Raw genomic sequence first — 21,654 nt, forward strand, 5'->3', positions numbered from 1 at the left:
TTTATTAGAACATCCTATTTGTTATTAAATAATCTTTTTATTTATTGATATAGAAAAATAAAATATACAATGCTAAAAGAATAACATGGAATGTAAAATGCTAACTACAGTAAGAGTTAAGTAAAAAATACTTGAAAATCCACCCAAATGTTTACTAGTTGTTATCTCTGAGTGGCAGAACCATGGATAATATTTGTTTCCTTCTTTGTCTTTTCAAGCTTTAAATAAGGAATATATGTTATTTTCATATTTAGGAAAAGTACAATATATATTATTCTGAAATATATTCGTTTTCACAATAGAAAGGCTAACATATATTTTGGCATTTTGTACAGTATCTTAAAGAATCCCACATCATTTGAGTGGAAAAGGTGCATTTCTAAGAAATTCTCTGCATGAGACTATTCCATTTTGCTAACACTGTGAGAACTGACAATTACCTTTGCCTTTAGTGGACACCTTTATAGAGCAGTAAAGGACAGGAGCCTTAAGAGATGAAGGGCTAAACAGATGGAGGGAACAAAGTGATAAGTCACATTGCTGACACAGGAGTCTCAGCGTGCACAATCCTCTATTCCTAGGGGTGGAAAAGAATTGAGGTTAGACACTGGCCAACTTCTTGCTTTTAAGTTTCAGTTTCAGAAGAACATCTGAGAAAAATGTCCAAGTGAGGCCTTTTCTGGTCTAACACCTAGGAAGTCCTTGATACTTAGGCCAGAGTCCCATTCTTGCTAAACCTGAAATCGGCAACACCTAACTATACAGGCTGTCATCTACTTCCAAAGCCTAAGCCTCCAGGGCGAACCTGCAGATGTGGGAAGTGGTGATTACAGTGCCGAGGCAGTCAAGAAGCGGCACTGTCTGTTCTGAGTGAGTTGTCATTTTTAGCTTATGCTAGTACTACTGTTCGGCTTCTTAGAATAGTCTTTTGGTTCAATAGCTGCTATCTGCTTAATTATTGTTTATTATTATTATTTCAAGTCATATTTTTTTACAGCCTGTAGACTACTTGGAAAAGACATAGATGTTTTGTTGGCAGCACTTCATGTAGTTGCTACTAAGTCTGACTCCCCTCCCCTGGTCCTACCATCCTTGTGATTTCCATTGCTCAGTCAGCAGAATGAATTTATATGCAAAGAACAAAACCACTACTTATTTAGACTTTTTAGATATTTGGCATTCACATTATTATAGTGTGAATTATATATGTGCTATATTTATAAACTTCCTGAAATAAAAATGGACTTGAAAACAAATCCATCTGTCACAATTGCCACGAGTTGATGTCATCTTTGAACTATATAGTATTATAAGGATATTTTTTTTCATTTGGTCTATTGGATGAATTAGGAAAGTGATATTCCAAAAATTTAAAAAGAGAATATATTTGAACTATGTAATGTTCATCTTTTCATTTCCATGTTTTCTTGAGAGTAATAGAGTTAGTTAACATTCACCCACTAAAACCTACTTGAGGCTGATATCTCACTATTTGTTTCCAAACAGAGAGATTAGTAAGTTATTACGCCTTAGTTATTCACTTTAAGCAAGAGATGACATTCTAGTTCTGTTTCTCTCAAAGCATAGTCCTTGGTTGTGTCATAATATCACAGGAAAACAAAGGCAGGCAGAAAGGAAGATGGGAGAAAAGAAGGGAGGGAGGAGTGAATTTTGAAGAAATGTTTCTACCCCAGAAGGCAGATCTAGATCTAATGTTACTGGAGTGAACTTTTCTTAACCAGAAGGTGGCATGACAGTAGATACAGGGGATTTAGATACATGGATCATCAGATGACAGCAAGGGTGGTAGAAAGGAAATTGTCAGAAACTAAGCACAAACTTACCTGACTTGACAGTTTTGCATAAATCACACTGGATAATAATACTTATGATCAATGCTCACTACTGTCACCATCTTCATCACCACCATCATCATTACCACCACCACCACCACCACCATCATCATCACAGCTAGTATTTATCAAGTGCATAGACAATTGAAAATAAGTAGAAGATGAACATTCTCTACAGACATTACTTCATTTACCCTCCCAATAACCATTGACTTGCTTATTTCTTTTTGACAGATGGATAAACTGAGACTTAGGCCAAAAACTTGTCCAAGATGGTATAGTTAATATGGAATATGTAACTGGAACTAGGTCTCTATGGACGTGAAGTCCATGCTAGCAACCAGCTATAGATAACACAGCATCTTTTTTCTATTAAATTTATAGGCATCATGTAATAGCTTTTTTATTGCTTCTGTCCATATGGAGTGAGTATTGAGGGGTCACATCACTAAAATATACTAATGAATGAAATGCTCGTAGTGTAGTCAGCTCTGGAAGTTTTAGAATTGTAAAAGAGCGGCTATGACTGGTGTCATAAAAGCCATAACATACGTTTCCAGAAAATAAAAGGCAATCAAATTGCTTTTCCAATCATTTCCTTGCATGTGCATTTGGCAAAAGGTCACTGCTGCTGGCTGTTGTCTTTTTCAATACAGGTATTTCTTTGCATGTGTCTCTTTACTTCACGATCTTCTTTTATATGCATTGTGTTTCCTCTTTTGAAATCATAGCATGGGAGTAGTTTAATCTTCACAGATTTTAAAGGCAAGGTCACATTTTAATGTGAATGCATTTAAATCATCCCCACTTGCTTGAATGATGTGAAATAACTCAGCAATGTTCCCATGACCTGCTTTTAAACCTTTTGATTTTATATGATCTCCAATCAGTTGGACAGATAATAAGTGAAGCCTTGGCATCGGACTGCCACTGCCACTATGACGCCGAGTCTGATGTTAGCAGCCCAGTTGAGGGGGGGAAGCCCACGTGGAAGCTGGAGATTGACACAGGTGGAGGTAAGGACACATCATTACCTAGGAAAGACCTTCAGAAATCTTCTGCAAAAGATGGATCGTTTTCATTTTTCATCTTCCTATTCTTATTTCTTCCTCTGCCACTTTTTTTTTCTTTTCATCTAATGAATATGATTGCAGGATGTGGTTCAGAGACCGATAGGGGAGTTTAAAACTGGTATCAGCTATGAATGTTGCTATTTTTTTTAAATACATTGATATCTAAGAATTTTTTAAAAAAGAACTTTGGATTCTAAAATTCTGATAGGGATTTTCAGCTGAAATCTTATTTTATAGCCATTTCCCATGTAGTTGACCAGGTAGATGAATTTTCCTTAACTGACCCAGTTGGAGACACCAAGAGGCAAGGCACATCACATTTCACAATGATTCATTTAAAATTCTTTTTCTTTCTTTTTTATTTTTAAATTAGGAAAAAACTTAATGCCATCCACATGTGATCTGTCTCTTCATAATAAGTATTCTAACTATAAGATTGCCAATTAGAGATTGATTTAACAGACTATGACTCATAGATATCTGGTCAAATTCCTTGTCTTTAACACCAGTCCTTCTTATATTTTGTGAATGGCTTTTTATAGGTTCTAATTGGAATATATGTATATGCATACAGGGGTTATTATTTTAATTCATCATATTATTACTTTATCCCATTTCCCATTTTTGTTATCAAACACATTTGAGATTTTACCCTACTTCCAAGCAAACAGCTTAGCTAGCCACAGTTTCATGGATGCTGGTAGAAGACACAAGGTGAGATCCATTTCCCTGGCACAACATGAAGAGGGCCAGGTGACATTTGAATAAGCAGTGTGTTACAGGAGCGGACCCTGGAGCTTTTGCAGTGCACATTCTGATAAAGGAATTCCCGTGTGCTCCTCAATTTTTCCTTCTTCAATGTAGCCATCGTAGTTATTGATCAAGTCTAATTCAAGCAAGAAAATCAATTAATTGTGAGATGTAGGCGGAAAGTGTTTGGAGGAATGATTTGGTAGGGTTTTCTGTGTGTTGGCACTGTACTGAGCATTTTACAGAAACTCTTATTTGCTATAAAGAGAATTCTGTGAGCCAATCATGACAATTCCCATTTTAATGATATAAAAATGAAGGACTAGAGAGGTATTGTTTCCCGAGTTCATACAGCCAGTAAGTGGAGAACTGGCATCCTCACTCAGGTCTGATTGCCACATACACTCCATTAAAACAAATTGCCAGTTTATGAATAGTGCTTGCTCTCTTATACTAAATATTTTTTTTTTCCAAAAGCTCATGAAGTTTCAAAAAACATGTGTCATGTATTTATACTGATATTTCTTAGAAAGCCTTCAATTATTCTCTTTCCCTTGCCTCAGGAATGTCATGAACGACTTCCCTGTAGTGTGTACATTCACATAATAGCTCAGCTGGATTCACTGGTGCTCTCTCCCCCAGAATTTAGACACAGTGTATTATTACATGTGACTAGGCAATTTTATTCCCTTGTTTTCCTGAATGCTCTTTAATTAATCCATAAATTTAGAGGCCAACTCTCAAAAAAACAGAATATTTTAAACTTTTTCATAACTGACTTTTAAATGATATTTTCATGCAGGAATTTGAACAGCAAGATATGACATTAAAGAGACTTGACACACATTGTAGTTTCTCATTGTTTCAATGTAGTTTTGTTTCCAATGTAGTAATAATCTGCAATGAAATAAAATGGACCATATTCTCAGATGAACTTGCTACATGTTCTCTGAGTATATAATTTGGGTCCACATTACATTTCCCTTTGGGAGCTTTTAGGTACAATTTAGAAATAATTGCTGTTATGCACAGAGGTCCACCATAAAAGTCAACCTCAGACCCATTGATAAACCTGAAATTTCTATTTTATTCTTCTTAAGTAAGACTCAAAAGTTACTTTCCAAATATATTATTAAAGGAAATGTCATATAAGTTATGATTACCTTACCTCAGAATAGTTTGTCATAGCAGCTGGCAAGAGACTGAGGGAATGCAGCAAAGATAGCCATGTTTTGGGTTAGGAGAAATAATGGGGTGGCAACAGTCTTGAATGGAGTGTAAGAATAGACAAGAAATCAGAAAAAGGCATTGAATTTCTGTTGAATTGTGCATATTGGTGTTGCGGGTAAGAGAGTCAGCCAGGTAAGCAAGTGAAAAAACAAAGGTACACTTGCTGACTTCATGAGTATACATGATTGTTAGAGATTGACACTCAGATATGGTAACTTATTTGACAACATCTAACCCAGGGTCTTTTATAATTGAAAAAGTTTAGATGAAAAAAAAAAGTATTAAGAAGACAATCTTTGAAGCTTCTACCATCATCTATACTATTCTTCATCTGAAAAATTTAAGTTTTGGGTATTTGGCATGACATGAATTTACTTATTTTGCATGCATCATTCAAAAAACGTGTTTTTGTTTAATAATAAAATCTATTTGAAGCCTTTTTCTTTCTTTCTTTCTTTTTCTTTCTTTCTTTCTTTCTTTCTTTCTTTCTTTCTTTCTTTTTTTTTTTTTTTTTTTTTTTGTGATGCTGAGGATCAAACCCAGGGCCTTGTACATGCAAAGCAAGCACCCTACAATGGAGCTACATCCCCAGCCCATATTTCAAGCCTTTTTGAGAATGTAGCAAACCTAATATTCATTGAAATGTAATAGTGAATACATGTCAATTGGCCAGGGAATCATGGATGAGCACTTATGAAATACTTCAAGAAAGTTATTTATGTAGAAAATTATGCCCGAATACAAAGTTTTCTCTTGTTCTGTGATTCTATTTTGCCAAAGACAAATCAATTTCTGAACATAGATGGTAGGTATCCTGACCTATAGTACAAATTGGTGTCTTTAGTAAACAAAACAAAACACAAAACCCAAAACCTGACTTTGAGCTACAATATTTTTTTTTGATATAGTATCTTAAAATACTTAAAGTATTATGTGCTACGATTACCATTTCTATGTCATGACTGTGTTGCTAAATACCCACACAGCAGAAATGTAGTCAGAAGGCAGTCATATTATGCTACGTTATGGTGCTATAAGAAATGGTGATTTTTAAGAAAATAGAATGCTATTTTTCTTATTTTTAAAAATTTTCTGTAAGTCAATATTTCAAGTAAAATTAGGGGGTTTGAGAGAGGATTTATTGATTTAAAACATAGGGACATGAAAGCTTTTTGTTTGCTTATTTTCAGCATTTCTGATGTTCATTTTTTCTTTAATATCAATGTATCCATTAAATTTGAAAGCATTTCTTTTTATAATGAAAGGCCATTATTAAAACATTGTACATATTATACTCAGTGGCATCATAGAACCAACTGAGGACATGTTTTATACATAATATAAATCTCCTTGGTAACATATATAAATCTCTTCTAAATATTATGTAAGTGTATATATATATATATATATATATATATATATATATATATATATTACCTTCTCCTTTGTTCACTTTGATTGAAGTAACCTTGTTTTCTACCCTTATTTTTATAGCACCCAATAGGAATTTTATAGTGGAGGAAAGGGCACCCTTCCACTCGGAGAAGGAATCTGAGGAAGTCACACTGCAGAAGAAAGAAGCAGGGGAGGAAGTTACCGCTGCTCCCCAACACCAGGATGCAGAGCTCAGGGATGGGGTGGGCACCAAGGAGGCTCCCATGGGGGTGTGGCAAACAACAGCAGGGCCTCTAGCGCTTGCAGAGAACAGCAAGGTACCTCTGTGCATGGCAAGTTGGGCAGAGGAGGAAGCAGAAGGGGATGGAAGGCAGGGCCCAGAAGGGTTCAAAGCCACAGGAATAGCAGCAGGAAGAGATTCTGTGGGTCTGAGTGAAGGAGAGGTTCCCCAAGAGCAGGCCCTGAGGCAAACTGTACTTGGGACAGAGCAGGCAGCTTCTGAAGGGGAGCAGGATGTGGTGGAGGGAGCGCTTACAAACACCACAGCACTGAGCACAGAGCATCTTCAGGAGGCAGCTGCCCTGAGAGAGCCACCAACAACTCCAGAGATGGAAGTGGCTGACAGAGGGGTGGCTGTGAGTGAGGCAGGGCCCCCAAAGCCAGATGTGGACGCCAGTGAAGAGAAAGCACTCACAGAGCAGGAGGACATGAGACCCATTGAAGACACAGCATCTGAGAGAGACGATGGTTCAGAAGAGGCAATAGTTGGGGGAAAGGAATCAGGCAAAGAAAGGAAGGAGGTTCTGGAAAGAGAAACCCTCTTGAGCATCTCCACAGGAGACGCAGGGGCAAGCCAGATGGGGCTTTCAGAGGGCAGCCCAGAAGAACTCTGTGAGGAAGGTGCAGCCAGGGCGGAGACTGGGAGTGAGGCAGAAGATGATAAGGAAGACAGGAAGGAGCCCAAGGAACCGTTACCAGAAGGGAGGAAAGCGGAGGGCCCCGGAACACCTCTGAGGGAAACTGGATCTGAGAGAGAAGAGGTGACAAGGTCAATTGCAGCTAAGGATGAAGACACTTTAGAAGAGGAGCGAAAACTTAAAGGGGAAGAGGGGGAAGCAGTGAAGGAAGAGAGATCTGAGGAACAGACCAAAGAACCTGAAAATGAAATAGAATCTGATGCTGAGGATGCAGAACCCACAGAGACAACTGAAATGACTCAAGATTCAGGGCTTCTGGAAGATTCACTGAAAGAAAGACAGGTGACCTTGTTTGAAGTAACACATGGATTTGAAAAGTCACTGGAGAAAATAACAGCTCTGAGGAAAGAAGAAAGAGGGGAAAGCTTGAATGAAGCTAGAGACACAGAGCACAAGGACAGAGCAGGGCTGCTGGGCCAGCAGAACGTGGCTCTACCAGAGCAGGGGCAGGGACCCCACCATGATGGAGAGGGCACATTAGAGGCTGCAAAGTGTGCATCCCAGGACCAAGATTGCCTTGCAGGAATGCAGACAAGGGACAAAGAAGAACCTTTTCAGGGGCCAGGAGGAGCAGGGGTCATGATAATGACCGAGGAAGATGTTCTTGAGGGAGATTCCATGAGAGTGGAAAAGTTCAGGGAAGAAGCAGTGGGTGGGGACCCAGAGGAGGAGGAGGAGGAAGAGCAAATTCTGGGGACAAGAGTGACAAGGGTGATAAAGGACTGCAACACAGAGTGGGATGGGGCTACAAGAGGAGGAGCAGTCCTGGCTGAGGAAGATCTATATCCAGGAGGAGGAGCAGCAGAGAGGAGGGAGGTGTTGGCAGATTCAAAGACAGCTAAGGGGAAAACAGTAGCAAGTAGAGGCTCCTCCTCCTCAGATGTTGCTTGGATGGAAACATGGCACAGAGGGGATGAGGTGCTGGGGAAAACAGCAGCTGCAGAGAGGGTGGCAGCAGAGGAAACAGGGCTGAGCAGGGAAGAGGTGACAGTGACATCAGCAGCAGAGCCTGGGGAGGGAGCTCTCCAGGAAACTTTCCATCTGGAGGGGCAGGGCCAGGGGCTAGGACAGGATCAAGAGGGAGGGGAAGTGGAGGCCACTCAGGGTGTGAGGTCCGTGGGAGAGGGGGAAGGAGCAGGGAGCAGTGATGGGAGGCAAGAGTCAGGAACAGCTGAAGAATTCAGACAAGGATCATCACCGGAGAGGGAGGTAGAGTTGAGCGGAGGGAGTCTAGAGGCAGTGGCAACAATTTCCGTGAAGCCTGAATTCTCTGGAACCCAAGAGGAACAAGAGCATATGGTTCAAAGAGAAAGTGAGAGTGCAGATGTTCCCCTGAACAGCGTGAAGGACTAGGAGATTTTGTGGCAGACGGTGAGTTTAAGTCTGATCTGTTTGCAGATGGAATAGAAATCCTGCCCCTGGGCCTCCTCTCCTTGGGGCTGGCTGGTCCCTTTATTGGTGTTTGCTGTGCACATATACACACAGAGGCTTCCCTCCTGTGGTACTAAGCCCCAGCCAGCAAGAGGGTGGCTAGGGGAGGTGGAGGAGGAGGGTGGCTAGGGGAGGTGGAGAAGGGGCCAAGGCACACATAGAATCCCACTCCAGTCACCTTTCCTACTCAAGTCCTACTCTGTTCTTGCAAAGAACATCTCCCTGAAACAGGAGATCTGTGTCTTTCTGACACAGCCCCAAAGTTGAAACACAGGAGAATGTGTCTCCAAGTCCAGACACAGAAGCAGAGAATTAACTCTCTAGAATTCATTCCATTTTAGTGTTTTAAACGATGGAATGAAGATTGTCAGTGATCAAGTGCTTCTGAATGGGCTCTCTGCCTTCATTTCTGCAGTATTATAAAATTTTGTATATGTATATATAATTTTACATATATAAAATATAAATATTATATATTTACTTAATATATAATACTTCACTATGTAAGTATAGAAGAGTGAAGTGAAAGAAAAAAATTTACTTTTTTTTCTGTCTCCTGGTATTTCCTTGATGTCTCCTATTTTGAGTGATTCTATTCATAATATTACTTATCCTTTTTGTTATTTTTCAGGGTATTTTAAAGGTTTCTTCTGGAAGACATAAAGGCTGGAGAAAGATTCACCCAAGCATCTCACCAAGACTCTTTTTTTTTTTTTTTTTCTTTAAACACTGTACTTGTCTGAGATGGTTCCCAGTCCATCAGTGACCTCAGTAATCACTTTCAGAATAGCTCAAGCATATCTGCAAGAACCTCCATAGAGGTAGTGGTTCCAAATAGAAAACTGAGAAGCTATTATAAATTCTGTACAGATAATGTGTCTATATTCAAATCAGATTGATGGTTTCAAATGTTTGACTTTTACCACAGATCACTGGAAGGCCCGTACCTGATGCCTGGGGTTTGTTTAAATTCTTTTTTTTTTTTTTAATTTTACATTCAAATATTAGTCCTAGTTTTATACACAGGAGTTTTATTTAAAATCTATGGCTTGGTACTTTAATGACACAGGCTGTGAAAATGAGCTCTAAAGGACCTTCTATGTATACTTCAGACTAAAGATGGCTCCAAGCCTCCGAGTCCTTCCTGAAAAGGATTCCATGCATGTCTATTCATTTACACTCGGAAATATTCATTCTTTCTATTTATGCGAGTCGAGTAAAGTGCAAATCTTATTTCAAAATGCCCTTTGTTTTTGCATGTGTTTCTGTAGTTCTGGTTTCTCGGGTAGACTAGTAAAATGGTAGCTTGCAGCATTTTATCCCTGATGGCCTCGTTTATGGGTCTGCTCAAGTTTAAATCAAAGTTCTAAATAATTTAGCTAAGTGGAATGAATATAATAATTACAGCAGGTAGATGTGGTCCATCAGCACATATGCTGACATTCTAGACTTGATGTCATTCAGTGAAAAAGAAACTTGAATAAAATTAGTGTGCTGCTCATCTTCCCAAGTTCTGTTATTTCAAACCTGCCAGCTCTTCTGGGTAGTTTATAATAGATCAACAGTTCACTATTGCTTTCTAAATTAACCACCACCTGGTATTATTTTCTACTTGAGCATCAGCATGCCCCCAGGGGTTTCAATTTCCACCAAGACATCTACATAGCACACATGTTGGGCCATCTTTTCTCCAGGAGAGGAGGTGAAAGAGAATGTCCCAAAGCAGTGATTCTCCAACTGGAAGACATATTAGTCTTTCGTGGGGCACTTTTCATAAATGTCTGTATCCCTGGCCCCACCAGAGCATCAGATTTAGTTCATTTTAAATGGACCTACATATCAGTATTAAAAAAAAAAAAAAAATGAAGTTGGGCACAGAATGCTGCTTGAGAGGCTGAGTTAGGAGGATCTCAAGTTCAAAGCCAGCCTCAGCAAAACGAGCCCCTAAGCAACTCAGTGAGACCTTGTCTCTAAATAAAATACAAAATAGGGCTGGGGATGTGGCTCAGTTGTTGAGTGCCCCTGAGTTCAATCCCCATTATCCCCTCTTCCCCCCACCAAAAGAGAAAGAACTAACAAAAAAAATCTTTCCCCTTGATTGTACATGGAACCAAAGTTAAGAATTGCTGCTCAAAACCATCATAACCCATTGATTGCCTTCTATTCTATGCCCCTAGGGACTAGGCATGATATTGTTACAGGTATTTTTCACTTTAATTAATGGCAAAGTCATTCAAAAATCAAAAATATGCTGAACCAAATGGATTAGATAATGGATTTGTTCTTTAATCATGAACAGTGTTGACATCACCTGGAATTTGTTCCTGGCTTTTTCTCATTCCTACTAAGTTAGAAATGTGGGTGGAGTTTTAAAAAATCCTCTGGTAATTCTGATGGATAACAAAGTCTGAAACCGCCATCATGGGCTATTGGTTGTACTGAGGATTAAACTCAGAAAATGGATTGCAGGAGCATTGTGAACTTTCTGCTTTGTCTCCCTGTCTCTCTTTTTCTTACTCTCTGTATCTTTTTCTGTCTTTCTCTAAGAATCGGTAATAACTATAAAAGTGATGAATTCAACCTAAAGTTTGGTTTTATTATGACTGTATTAGAGTATACACGGATTCGTCTACCCACTCTCTATTGAAGATGAGTATTTACCTCTCCCTGCACATCATAGGGCTCCTTCATTTGCCTGGTGTTCTATGAGTGGATTTCATCTACTTTACATTTAGTTTCATTCATTACCAAGCTACATTTCTCTGGAGCGCTACGATTTCATCCTCAATATTACAGAGCACTTTGAATACAAAGCACCTTATAAGAAAGATTATAAACTTGTTGATAACATTGAAAAATGAGTTTTGCACAATGTGCTAAATGGAAATTGCATCAGATTATTTTTATATTCAACACATTCTATCAAAACATTCTGTAACATAATTCTACAATCTGTATGTGGGTTTAACTGTGAAATTAAGGATTGTGATGTTTTGATTAAGTGAATTATTTCTCTGCAGATACTACATTGATAAAATTATGTGTATGTTCAACCAAACTCATATTTTTCCTAGTTTATTCATTATTTAAAGCATAAATAAATAATATATTTACAGGTATTATATGTGAATTGTTCTTTGTAAATAAGACTTAACTTTTAAAATCTTTCGTATTCTTTTCTTCCTTACAAAAGTTGAATTATAAGAGCAGATAAAAGAGAATTAATTTTATTGGTCTATATTTTTGAGAGTATGTATTTATACTGACTCTCTACATTTATATGTTTTTCACATATGTGGGATAATGTTAGAGAGGAAATTATGTCCACTATTTTATTGATAAGTAAACAAAAGCTCAATATAATTAAAAGGCTTGTCTAAAATCACAGTCAATATCAGGTCATCTGAATCTAAACTCTAATTTTAAAAAATCATATACATTGCTTATGGAAGAGTTATTCTAGACACTAAGACACTCAACATGAATCTCTACATATTTTTGTTTTCTTGTAGAAGGGACATAAATAATCTAATATATATCATCTAATACTAAGAAATTAGTTCTATTTCTAGCTAGTGTTAATCAAAGAACAAAGTAGATTTAAACAATTCAAGAGAAAAATAGATAACCAATGGAAATGTAGGAAGAATTAGGATTTCTACTTGAATTTCCTGAGTTAAGCCTTTTCTATGGCTTTATAAACTCTTATGTTGTAAATCTGAAGAATAGTTGAGTTCCTTAACCTTTCTAAAATCAATAATTTTGCCACAATTATTGCCCTTGGAAAATTATTGTTTGAACAAAGAAAAGAAAACTGTAAGGAACATTCATCTAGTGAGTGAAATATCCCAACAGACTCAAGGACAGCCCAGAAGAGGCCGCTTCCGGCCTTGGGTAATATTTCCTCCCAGGCTTCTGTACCACTCGATTGTGTCATTAAAAAAAAAAAAAATTCTCTGTCACCTTGACTAGCAGAAGAAGTACAAGAGAACAAGGAATAAATATGGCTGGAATTCTTTAAAAGTCACTCTCAAACTCACTTATATTTTTTATATTTTGTTCAGGTTTTTTTTTTCTTCCTTCTAATATGCCCAGTGACAGGAAATCTATGCTTTTCAAAATAACTGGAAACTCACTCTATGAGATAAGCTGGTGGACATTTGAGACCTCACATGCCTTTTGTCATTCCTTCTAGACATTTCAGACTATTTAGTAATCTGTGCAGCCCTCCCAATATTTTGGAATATTGCTATCTTCCTCCATTTTGATTAAGGAAAATAAGGTACACAGAAGATTCCTGAGACAAATAAACTGATGTCAAAGTCTGCCTCCTCTGCAAATATTTCTTGGTCTTTATTAAGCACCTACTTATAATTAAAGGTTATGTTAAAGACTCCTAAATCACAGGAGAAACCTCACAGTTGTTCAGGAGCTTGGTGTTAATGTGACAGACTTCAAACTAGTGTTAGTGTGCCCCAAAGGAAGTCAGAACTTTTCATGGAATTCATTGGCAAATGTACTTCCAAAGTACTTTTCTTAAAAACCGACTTCAGAACCAGCCTGTGGTGGAAGTCTTCCATGTTGCCAATCTCACACTCTCTCTGCACCGCAGAGGAAAACTCTTCATTCGCTTACCAAGTGTACTGTGGCTCAGTGGCCCCTAAATGACACAACCGAGACAAAGGAAAAACTTGAAATATGATGTAGGGGTTGAGAAAAGGAAAGATTTTAATAAGTGGTTAGCAAATCCTTCTGTGAGTCAAGTTTCAACAAAACTAAATGAAGATCTGACTGAATTGTCAGCTGATTAACCATTTAATTTTTTCTTCGTATTTTATTTGTTTATGAGTTTTGGTAAATTACTTAGAAGGAGTTCAAAGAAGAGTACTGCTGCACAATGTAACAAATTACTTCCATTCCCATCCACTTATTTATGTGACATGCATAAACACTATGTTTTTATGTCTATAAAAATAAAACTCAAATGTTCACTCATTCTAGCAGTAAGTAATATTTGTTCACAGATCTACAAACTAATTAAAAATAGAAATCGCTGTCTTCAGAGATGCAGTTCTCCTTTTATTTTTTATGTGTAATATTTCCCAAAATTTATAATGTATGTTGCCCTGGTCAAATGTATATTGCTAATAATTGCAACGATAGCTCAGTCAGAAAAATTTAACATATAAAGCCTTATGGTCACAGGGCTTTTTAAAAATTAAATTTTAATTTATATAATAATTTAGTGGCAGGGAAGTATGACAGGGAGATCAATAAAAGACTTAAAACTATAAAAATATACTGCAGTAGCATAAAATTCTGTGGGAAAAGTGGTATGGAAATGTAAGTTTAAAAAAGAAGAGTGCAACGTGTGGTATTTGTCTTCCTGTGCCTGGCTTATTTCACTTAACATAATGTCCTTCAGGCTCAACCACAATGCTGTAAATAACAGAATTTCATTCTTTTTAGAGTGCAATAATATTCAATCATGCCTGTATATCACGTTTTCTTTTTCTTGATGGATATCTAATTTGATTCCCTTTCTTGACTATTGTGAAGAATACTACAATAATATGGGATGCAGATATTCCTTTGACATCCTGATTTTCTTTCTTTTGGAAATTAGAAGAGTGGAATTTTGAAACATTTTGCAAGCCCCTTTAATGTCTAGCTTAATAAAAGACATCTGGATTCATACTTTTGCTTTTCCACTCAATCTTCTGTGCTATTACATGTTCTGTAGCCCCTGGAAAACACTCTTGTATACTCATTAGATAATCAAGGTGCAAAAGGCAAATAATGTCTAAATATTATAAAATAATTGTGTTATAAAAATAATTACAAACCTGCAAGGTTTTTAGAATGATACTTTGAGAAAGGGAGAGGAACTAGAGAGGGACTGTCAAGTATGAAACAAAGTTAAATGTGACAAGTAAGTTCTAGGGTTCTACAGCACAGTAGGGTGACTAGAGTGTATTTTTATAGTGTATTTCAAAAGAGCTAGAAGAAAGAGCTAGAAGAAAGGATTCCAAATGTTCCCAACAAATGATAAATATTTGAGGCCATTGATGTGATAATTACCCTGATTTGGTCATTATACATTCTATACATGTACTGAAATAATACACTGTACCTTATAAATATGTATTGTTATTGCCAAGTAAAATTTAGAAATATGTTGTTGCTGACATGTACTACATAGTCCTATATAAATATTTACATAACATTAAAAAAATAAGATTTTTCTAATGCTAAGGCAGAACTTGGTCATGTTCGTTTGTAAATGGATGTCTGAGACCAGGTTCGCCAGGAAATGACTCTGGAACAGAAGTTCTTATGCAGGTTTATTGGGATGGTCCCTAAGAACAATTCTGTGGGAAAATAAGGAAGCAGAACTGGGCTGAGAGAAAGGATGGGCTGTGATGTAGTCACCAGTGAGGCTGTTGCCCATCCATGGGGAGCTCCAGGGCTGCGATCGCCAAATGGAGGTGAGGGAGCAGACCTCAGTTTCCATGATAGACCAATTGGTCCCTGTTTGTTGCTTCTTTAGGTGGGAAGTACAACTGGGGCTAGGTGGTCTCTTTAGTCAAAAGCAGTTCCTGTGGAGAAATTCAGATAATACACCTCACCCCAGGTAACTGGGGGATGAATGTATCTACTGTGAAGGGGGCATCAGGGTGGCACCCTGGAGCACCCACTGCAGAGATGAAGGTGATATCAAATTGCTATGGCATTTTTATTACATTGGACTCATGTAGAAAAGAGATGTGACCATTTTATCTTAAAATGTCCTATTTTATCATAGCCTAGAAATTATATCTGTGAATACTATTTAAACTTACAAATAGTTTTAGATGTCAATGAAAAAAATGTGTGAGAGAGTACTGACAGATTTTCAAACTCTCTGGAGGTATCTGCACAAAAATATTTGAAGAGTACTGGTATAAAGGAAAAGGTGAAAGTCCACTGCTGTGTTTTTCAAGCTACTTGGCATGACAGTCATCACAAGTCAGTTGCCAAAATTTTGATTAATGTGCCAAATTTTTTTGGCTGCATACCACTATAGTGATAGTATATGTCTGTCAGCACATTAATGAATGGGTCATGCAGCTTGGTGTTGCTATAAGGAAGCAGAGTCTCTGCATATTATTGAACTGTTTCTAGGGAAGGAAGTGTGTCTGTCCACAAACACTATTATCACAGGGCTGCCAGCACCCCGCCAGGGCTGTTTCCTGCTTAGGAGGTGATGAGCCGCCTGAGAAAAATAAAGTCTTAAATAATTAGTGAAGAATTAAGAGACAGAGCCCGAAAATAGATTTTAAATTTTAAATAGTGCTAAGAGCCACAGCCAAGTAATATGATGCATGGCATTTTTGGTTGAAAGGTGAAGCCAGCAAGCCATTGAGATGATATGATTATGTTAAGATCTGCATTCGTATGGATATTGGACTCCTGCTGTTCACCTCAGCCTGCTACGGGACTCCTGAAGAGTTCCCATTGGTTGGGGAAGTGCGGTAGGAGTGAATTCCAGAGGAGGAACTTTTCTTTTTGGGTCCGGGAGAACCCCCCTGCATCGGTTGGCAATCTTCCCAGGAGTGTACGGGGCATTGGCGGCAGTTTCAAAAATAAAGTTTGTTCCTGCTTGAGTGGCTAGTGATTTTGTGCCCAGCCAGACTGCGGCAAAATAGAGCCTGTCAGGTGCTCCCGTCCTGGTAGGAGATGGCAACAAATGACTAAAAAATGACTTTGGTCCTATATTTAAGGGAGATTACATCCAAGGCAAGGTTAAAGTTTCAGCAGATGGAGTCTTGCTTCAAGGTGTCTCACAGTCAACAGGTTGATTGGCATCTTTGCAAGCCACACCCCTCTCTGAGAGGCTGTGTGTCTATGTGGCTCCAGCTGGTCACTCCAAGTCCAGTGCAGTATGGAACTTGGCAGAGCTACTCAGAATATCACAGGGACTGGGCGATCTCAAACAAGCAGGAGTACCACTGTGAGTTCCCAGATACCAGACTTTCCTACCCAGTGGCTTCCATGCCGATTTGCTTCATGAAAAATTCAGTGGTGTCTCCCAGCACATTATCAGGGCAGTTGACAAGTTATACTCAAAGCGCATTTAGTGCTAGAGAGCATGGGATCAACAAATTTTCTCTAAAGAAACAGGTTACAAATATGGAATATATGCCTGCATCTATCCAACCCTGCCATTTTAAAGCTAAAGCAGCCACAGACAATATTTAAACATGTGGGTGTGGCTCTATTCCCATATATCTTTATTTTTTAAAAAGGCAAAGGTGTATCAGATATGGCTTGAGGGCTGTATCTTATGAACTTCTGCTAAAAAACTTACCAAGTCCATTGTTCTGTAACGGTGTAGATTAATCTTCACTTTTCAATAGGCCATGGGCATTTTAGTATTCCAAAACCATGCCTTAAATTTAAAAATTTGGGAAAAGCTACCACAAGGAAATTATTGAATTTAATCACATGGTGGAGTAAATGATTTATCAGAATCTTTCTGTCTTATTCAGACTGTGATTAAAGAGCTTCATCTTAGGTTTTCAATCCTTTCTTCCCTTCCTCCCCCATCTTCTCTGTTACATCTGTTAGAACATAAATGTAAGACATTGTAAAGAAGAAAAAAGAACTGTAGAACTCTGACACATTCCATGTCACATAGGCTGACTCGTTTTTCAGAAGAACTTAGCTCTATGAGAGAAGAGACGTGATCTGTTCAGATCCTGTGCAATCCGCAGTGCCAATAACAGTGTCTGGCACATGGCAGGTGCTCAGTAAACACATAGTAAATGAATTAGTGCAAGATTTAAATGCACATTGGATAGTATTTTGTTATATGTCTCTGAAAATTTTTAAGCCCAAATTTGATTGGTGTTAATAGATTCAAGGAATGTCTGAAGATAAAATAATTATTTTTACAAACTATGAGAGTTGGTAGGACCACTAGAGATCACAGATTCCATCTGTTCCTCTTAATGGACCCGATGTAGATAGCAAAGTCTCAGAGAGTCTGAGGAGGGGTTACACATTGGCTGGGAACAAAAATAGGACTGAATTCCATTCTCTAGAGCTGATTTGACTTCACCATGCCCTTTTTCATTAGTCAAAAATTTCTTTCTACAGATACAGAATCTTAATTTCTAATCAAATTCACTCTAAATCTCAGTGTTTCCCCCCCCACAAAACAGCTAATTTGACTCTTGCCTTGCAAACACTGAAATAGAAATTTTCAAATGCAGTATAAGTTGAAGCATTTTGATTGCTCAGATTATAGAAGTAACTGAGATGTGTCACTACCCTTTGTAATCTCCACGGAGACTGCCCAAGTTCATAGAGACAGAAGAAATTACATATACTATTATTTTACACACATGTGCACACATATGTGTGTGTTTGCACACACACCCTCGCACTGACTAAAGAACAGAGACTCTCTAAGAAGGAATAGAACCTCTCCTCATGGAAGAACACACAGAAGTCTCCAGTAGAATTCCACAAACCACAAACCTATCTAATAATATACAAATTACCTTAAACTCAAATCTAAATCACTGGATCAACTTCGGCTACTTGATAGACTTCTCCTGAGATTTTATTTTATTTATTTTAATCTCTAGAGGTCAGAGTTGGGCATCAGAACTTTAAAAAAATATCTCCTCCAGGTGACTGCTGTGTGCACCTCAGGTTCCACACCACTGATCTCAAGTCTGAATAGCTGTAGAAAGTGAAAGACTGTAAATGTGCGAGTGTGATTTCATAAGCCAATTTAGATTGATGTGTTATATGTTTACCATTTTACTCTTTTATTCTATTTTGCCTTCTCTTTTACTTTTTTACTCATGAAGCTTCGCAATGCTATGAGGAAGGTGCTATTAGGGCATTGTGAAGTCAAATCAGCTCTGGAGAATGAAATTCCAATCCCCTATTTTTGTCCCCAGCCAATGTGTAACCTCTCCTCAGACCCTCTGAGACTTTGCTATCTACATCACATCCATTAAGAGGCACAGATGAACTCTGTGATTTCTAGTGGTCCCATCTCACAGATGATGAAACTGAAGTACAGAAAGGTGGAGTAACATATTCCAGACACAGGTGAAAAGGTTCCATCTGGAGCAAAAGTTCTCAGAGTTTAGTTTGTATAAGACTAAGGGCTGTATTAAGATAGAATAAGCCCTGAGACTTTCTGAATCATTAGGCATGCAAGACACCTGAAAATGTGAGATCTTAAAAAGAATTATTTGTTCATTTTATTTATATGTGACGGTAGAATGTATTTTGACATATCATACATATGTGGAGTATAACTTCCCATTTTTGTGGTTGTACATGATGTGGCATTACAATGGCCATGTATTCATATATGAACATAGGAAAGTGTTGTCCAATTTATTCTACTATATTTCCCATTTCCATCCCCTCTCCCTTACTCCCACCTCCCTCTGTCCAATCCAGGGAACCTCTGCTCCTCCCATCACTCCCATTGTGAGTTAGTATCCACAAATCAGAGAGAACATTTGACCTTTGGTTTTTGGAGATTGGTTATTTCACTTAGCATGGTAGTCTTCAGTTACATCCATTTACTAGCAAATGCCATATTTTCATTCTTTCTTTCTTTCTTTATTTATTTATAGTTGTAGTTGGACACAATACCTTTATTTTATGTATTCATTTTTATGTGGTATTGAGGATCAAACCCAGGGCTTTGCACAAACTAGATGAGCGCTCTACTGCTGAGCCACAATCTCAGCCCCTCATTCTTCTTTTTGAATGAGTAATATTCCATTGTGCATATGTACCACATTGAAAATGTGAATTTCTAAAAAATTCCTGTGTGGTACTGCTGCTGCAGCAACATGGACCAGATTTAGAGAATCTAGAGTCCAAGCTGTTTTTAAAAAACCCACTGGGCAATGCCAAAGCACACTTCAGTTTGAGAGCCACTGCTCTTAGTGGCTCTCAGCCTGGGCTGTATGCCTAAGTCCCCAGGAAAGCTTTAAAAGTCCTGATGCCTAAGCTGCACCCCAGATCATTAGCTCTTTGTGGGAGGCTGGACACCAACAGTTTTTAAAGTCTCCCTGGCTGCTGTGACAGAGAACCTTGACTTTAGAGTGTCCTGCATTAGCTATGACATTTTTATGTCCTCCATAGCACTGAGACAAAACTTCCATAGCATGGTGCTGTCACAACTGCTAAGATAATGCTGGGTCACTATTCTGTCACCCAACTGGCAGTATTTTCATTATACACTATGGGCCTGCAAGATGAGACTAAATAACCTTCCATTTACCACTGGGGCCTGTTCTGGAGTGGAATGCTTCTTCTGGAATAATTAGATTTTGTTATTTTCAAATTCTAGTCACCATTTACAAACTGACATTTGTGAGGCTGAGTCTTGGTAGATTTGTGGTTGACTTAGTTTCTGGACGGCCATGGTGTGGTAAGTGCTGCTTCTCCAGGAGAGCTCATGCTCATGGAAATCACCAGCACTCACTTATGTGGGCCCTCTAGCTTAATGCACAATGCTTGTGCACCCTGTGCTACCAAAGTCAAGGAGTCTCCTCTTAAGTGAACACCTCTAACCGTGATACACAAGCTTCACACTTGTCCAGCCTGCACCTGAAAAACACCTGCTGTAGTTGATCCCAAGGAGTTGGGTGGGACCTATTCACAATGTCTTTTCATCTTCCTTTCCAAGTATGTGCCTTGAGGGGAAATCAGGGTCTAATAGACAAGAATGGTCCTGAAGAGAGAAATAAATTAGAAAAGAGTAGCTTGAGGGAGAGGATTAGGAAGGGATCACAGTGCTCTCATTGATTTTACCTGTTGGTACCTAATAGTGGTCTCCACTTAAGGGTTATGATCACACATTTCTTGCATTGTTCCCATGCAACAGAATCTAATGGCAAACAAAAGGTTGGTATTTTAATTTCTATTTGAAGGTGAGGCACAAAAGCATTGAGATTTTCTACCCTTTGTTATTAAACCATAGCCTTCTGTGTAATTTCTTCAGGGGTATCCGCCAATTCTTTTTAAAATTTATCTGTATGTTTAATTTTCTGTTAATACAACTTCCAAGCTTTTTCAGAATTTTTTTTTTATTTCTCAAAGTTTTATCCAGTCTTCAATCTAAATATATACCTGTTTAGTTTTGATGGTCATTTGCTACTTGATTAATTTTTCTGACTTCATGACATTTCATTTCAATTTTTTTCTTTAAATATTATCATTATCTAATACACATAGTTATTTTCTTTCATAGAGCTGAGTCTTCTATTATCTGGAAGCCTTGATGATCTGGTTCTGTGGCTCGTTATTTATGCTCATTTTCATTCAGTGTGTTTGGTTTGCTATTTGTATACTGTACTGAGTTCATCTTAATTTATGAATGTTCCTTTTGAAGTCCATTTTATACGCCAATTGTTGATCAAGCTCCCTCTCATTGAGGGCTCGGTCCTGATATTCAATCTTCTTCTTTTTTTAAAAAAATACTTTTTTTAGTTGTAGATGAACACAATACCTTTATTTATTTATTTTATGTGGTGATGAGGGTCAAACCCAGTGCCTCACAAATGTGGGACAAGAGCTCTACCAATGATCTACAACCCCAGACCTTCATTCCCGATACTAATATTCTGTCCTCTCAGGGCTACCTTGGTTTTCCCTTGTGCTTACCCAGGTCACTGCTGGTTTTAGCTCTTATTGTGAAGAGTGTACTTCCTGCAAATTCAGAAATAAACATTTTCAAGCTTTGAGGCCCTTTCAAGTATCAAGTCGCTATGTTAAAGAAGGCAAACTTTTGATAACATCTTTAAAATAATTACATCATTAAATTGAAAATTAAATATATGTATGTATTTACTTAAATAGATATACTTATTTAAATGTACTTTTCTATTATTTCAAGTATTTGTAGGTACAAACATATTT

General features: G+C 37.9%; 1 protein-coding gene across 1 annotated transcript in view; it reads left to right on the forward strand.

Annotated features, from left to right (window-relative positions):
• The window catches only part of Erich3 (glutamate rich 3), a 73,303-nt gene extending 64,672 nt beyond the window's left edge, over positions 1–8,631 (forward strand). The window contains exons 11-12 of the mRNA XM_076862576.1: positions 3,750–3,757; positions 6,371–8,631. Of these exons, the coding sequence (XP_076718691.1) occupies positions 3,750–3,757; positions 6,371–8,631 (2,269 nt within the window). The remainder of the gene's footprint in view (positions 1–3,749; positions 3,758–6,370) is intronic.
• The last annotated feature ends 13,023 nt before the right edge of the window (positions 8,632–21,654 follow it).

Source organism: Callospermophilus lateralis, chromosome 7, assembly GCF_048772815.1.
Source record: "Callospermophilus lateralis isolate mCalLat2 chromosome 7, mCalLat2.hap1, whole genome shotgun sequence".
NCBI lineage: Eukaryota > Metazoa > Chordata > Mammalia > Rodentia > Sciuridae > Callospermophilus > Callospermophilus lateralis.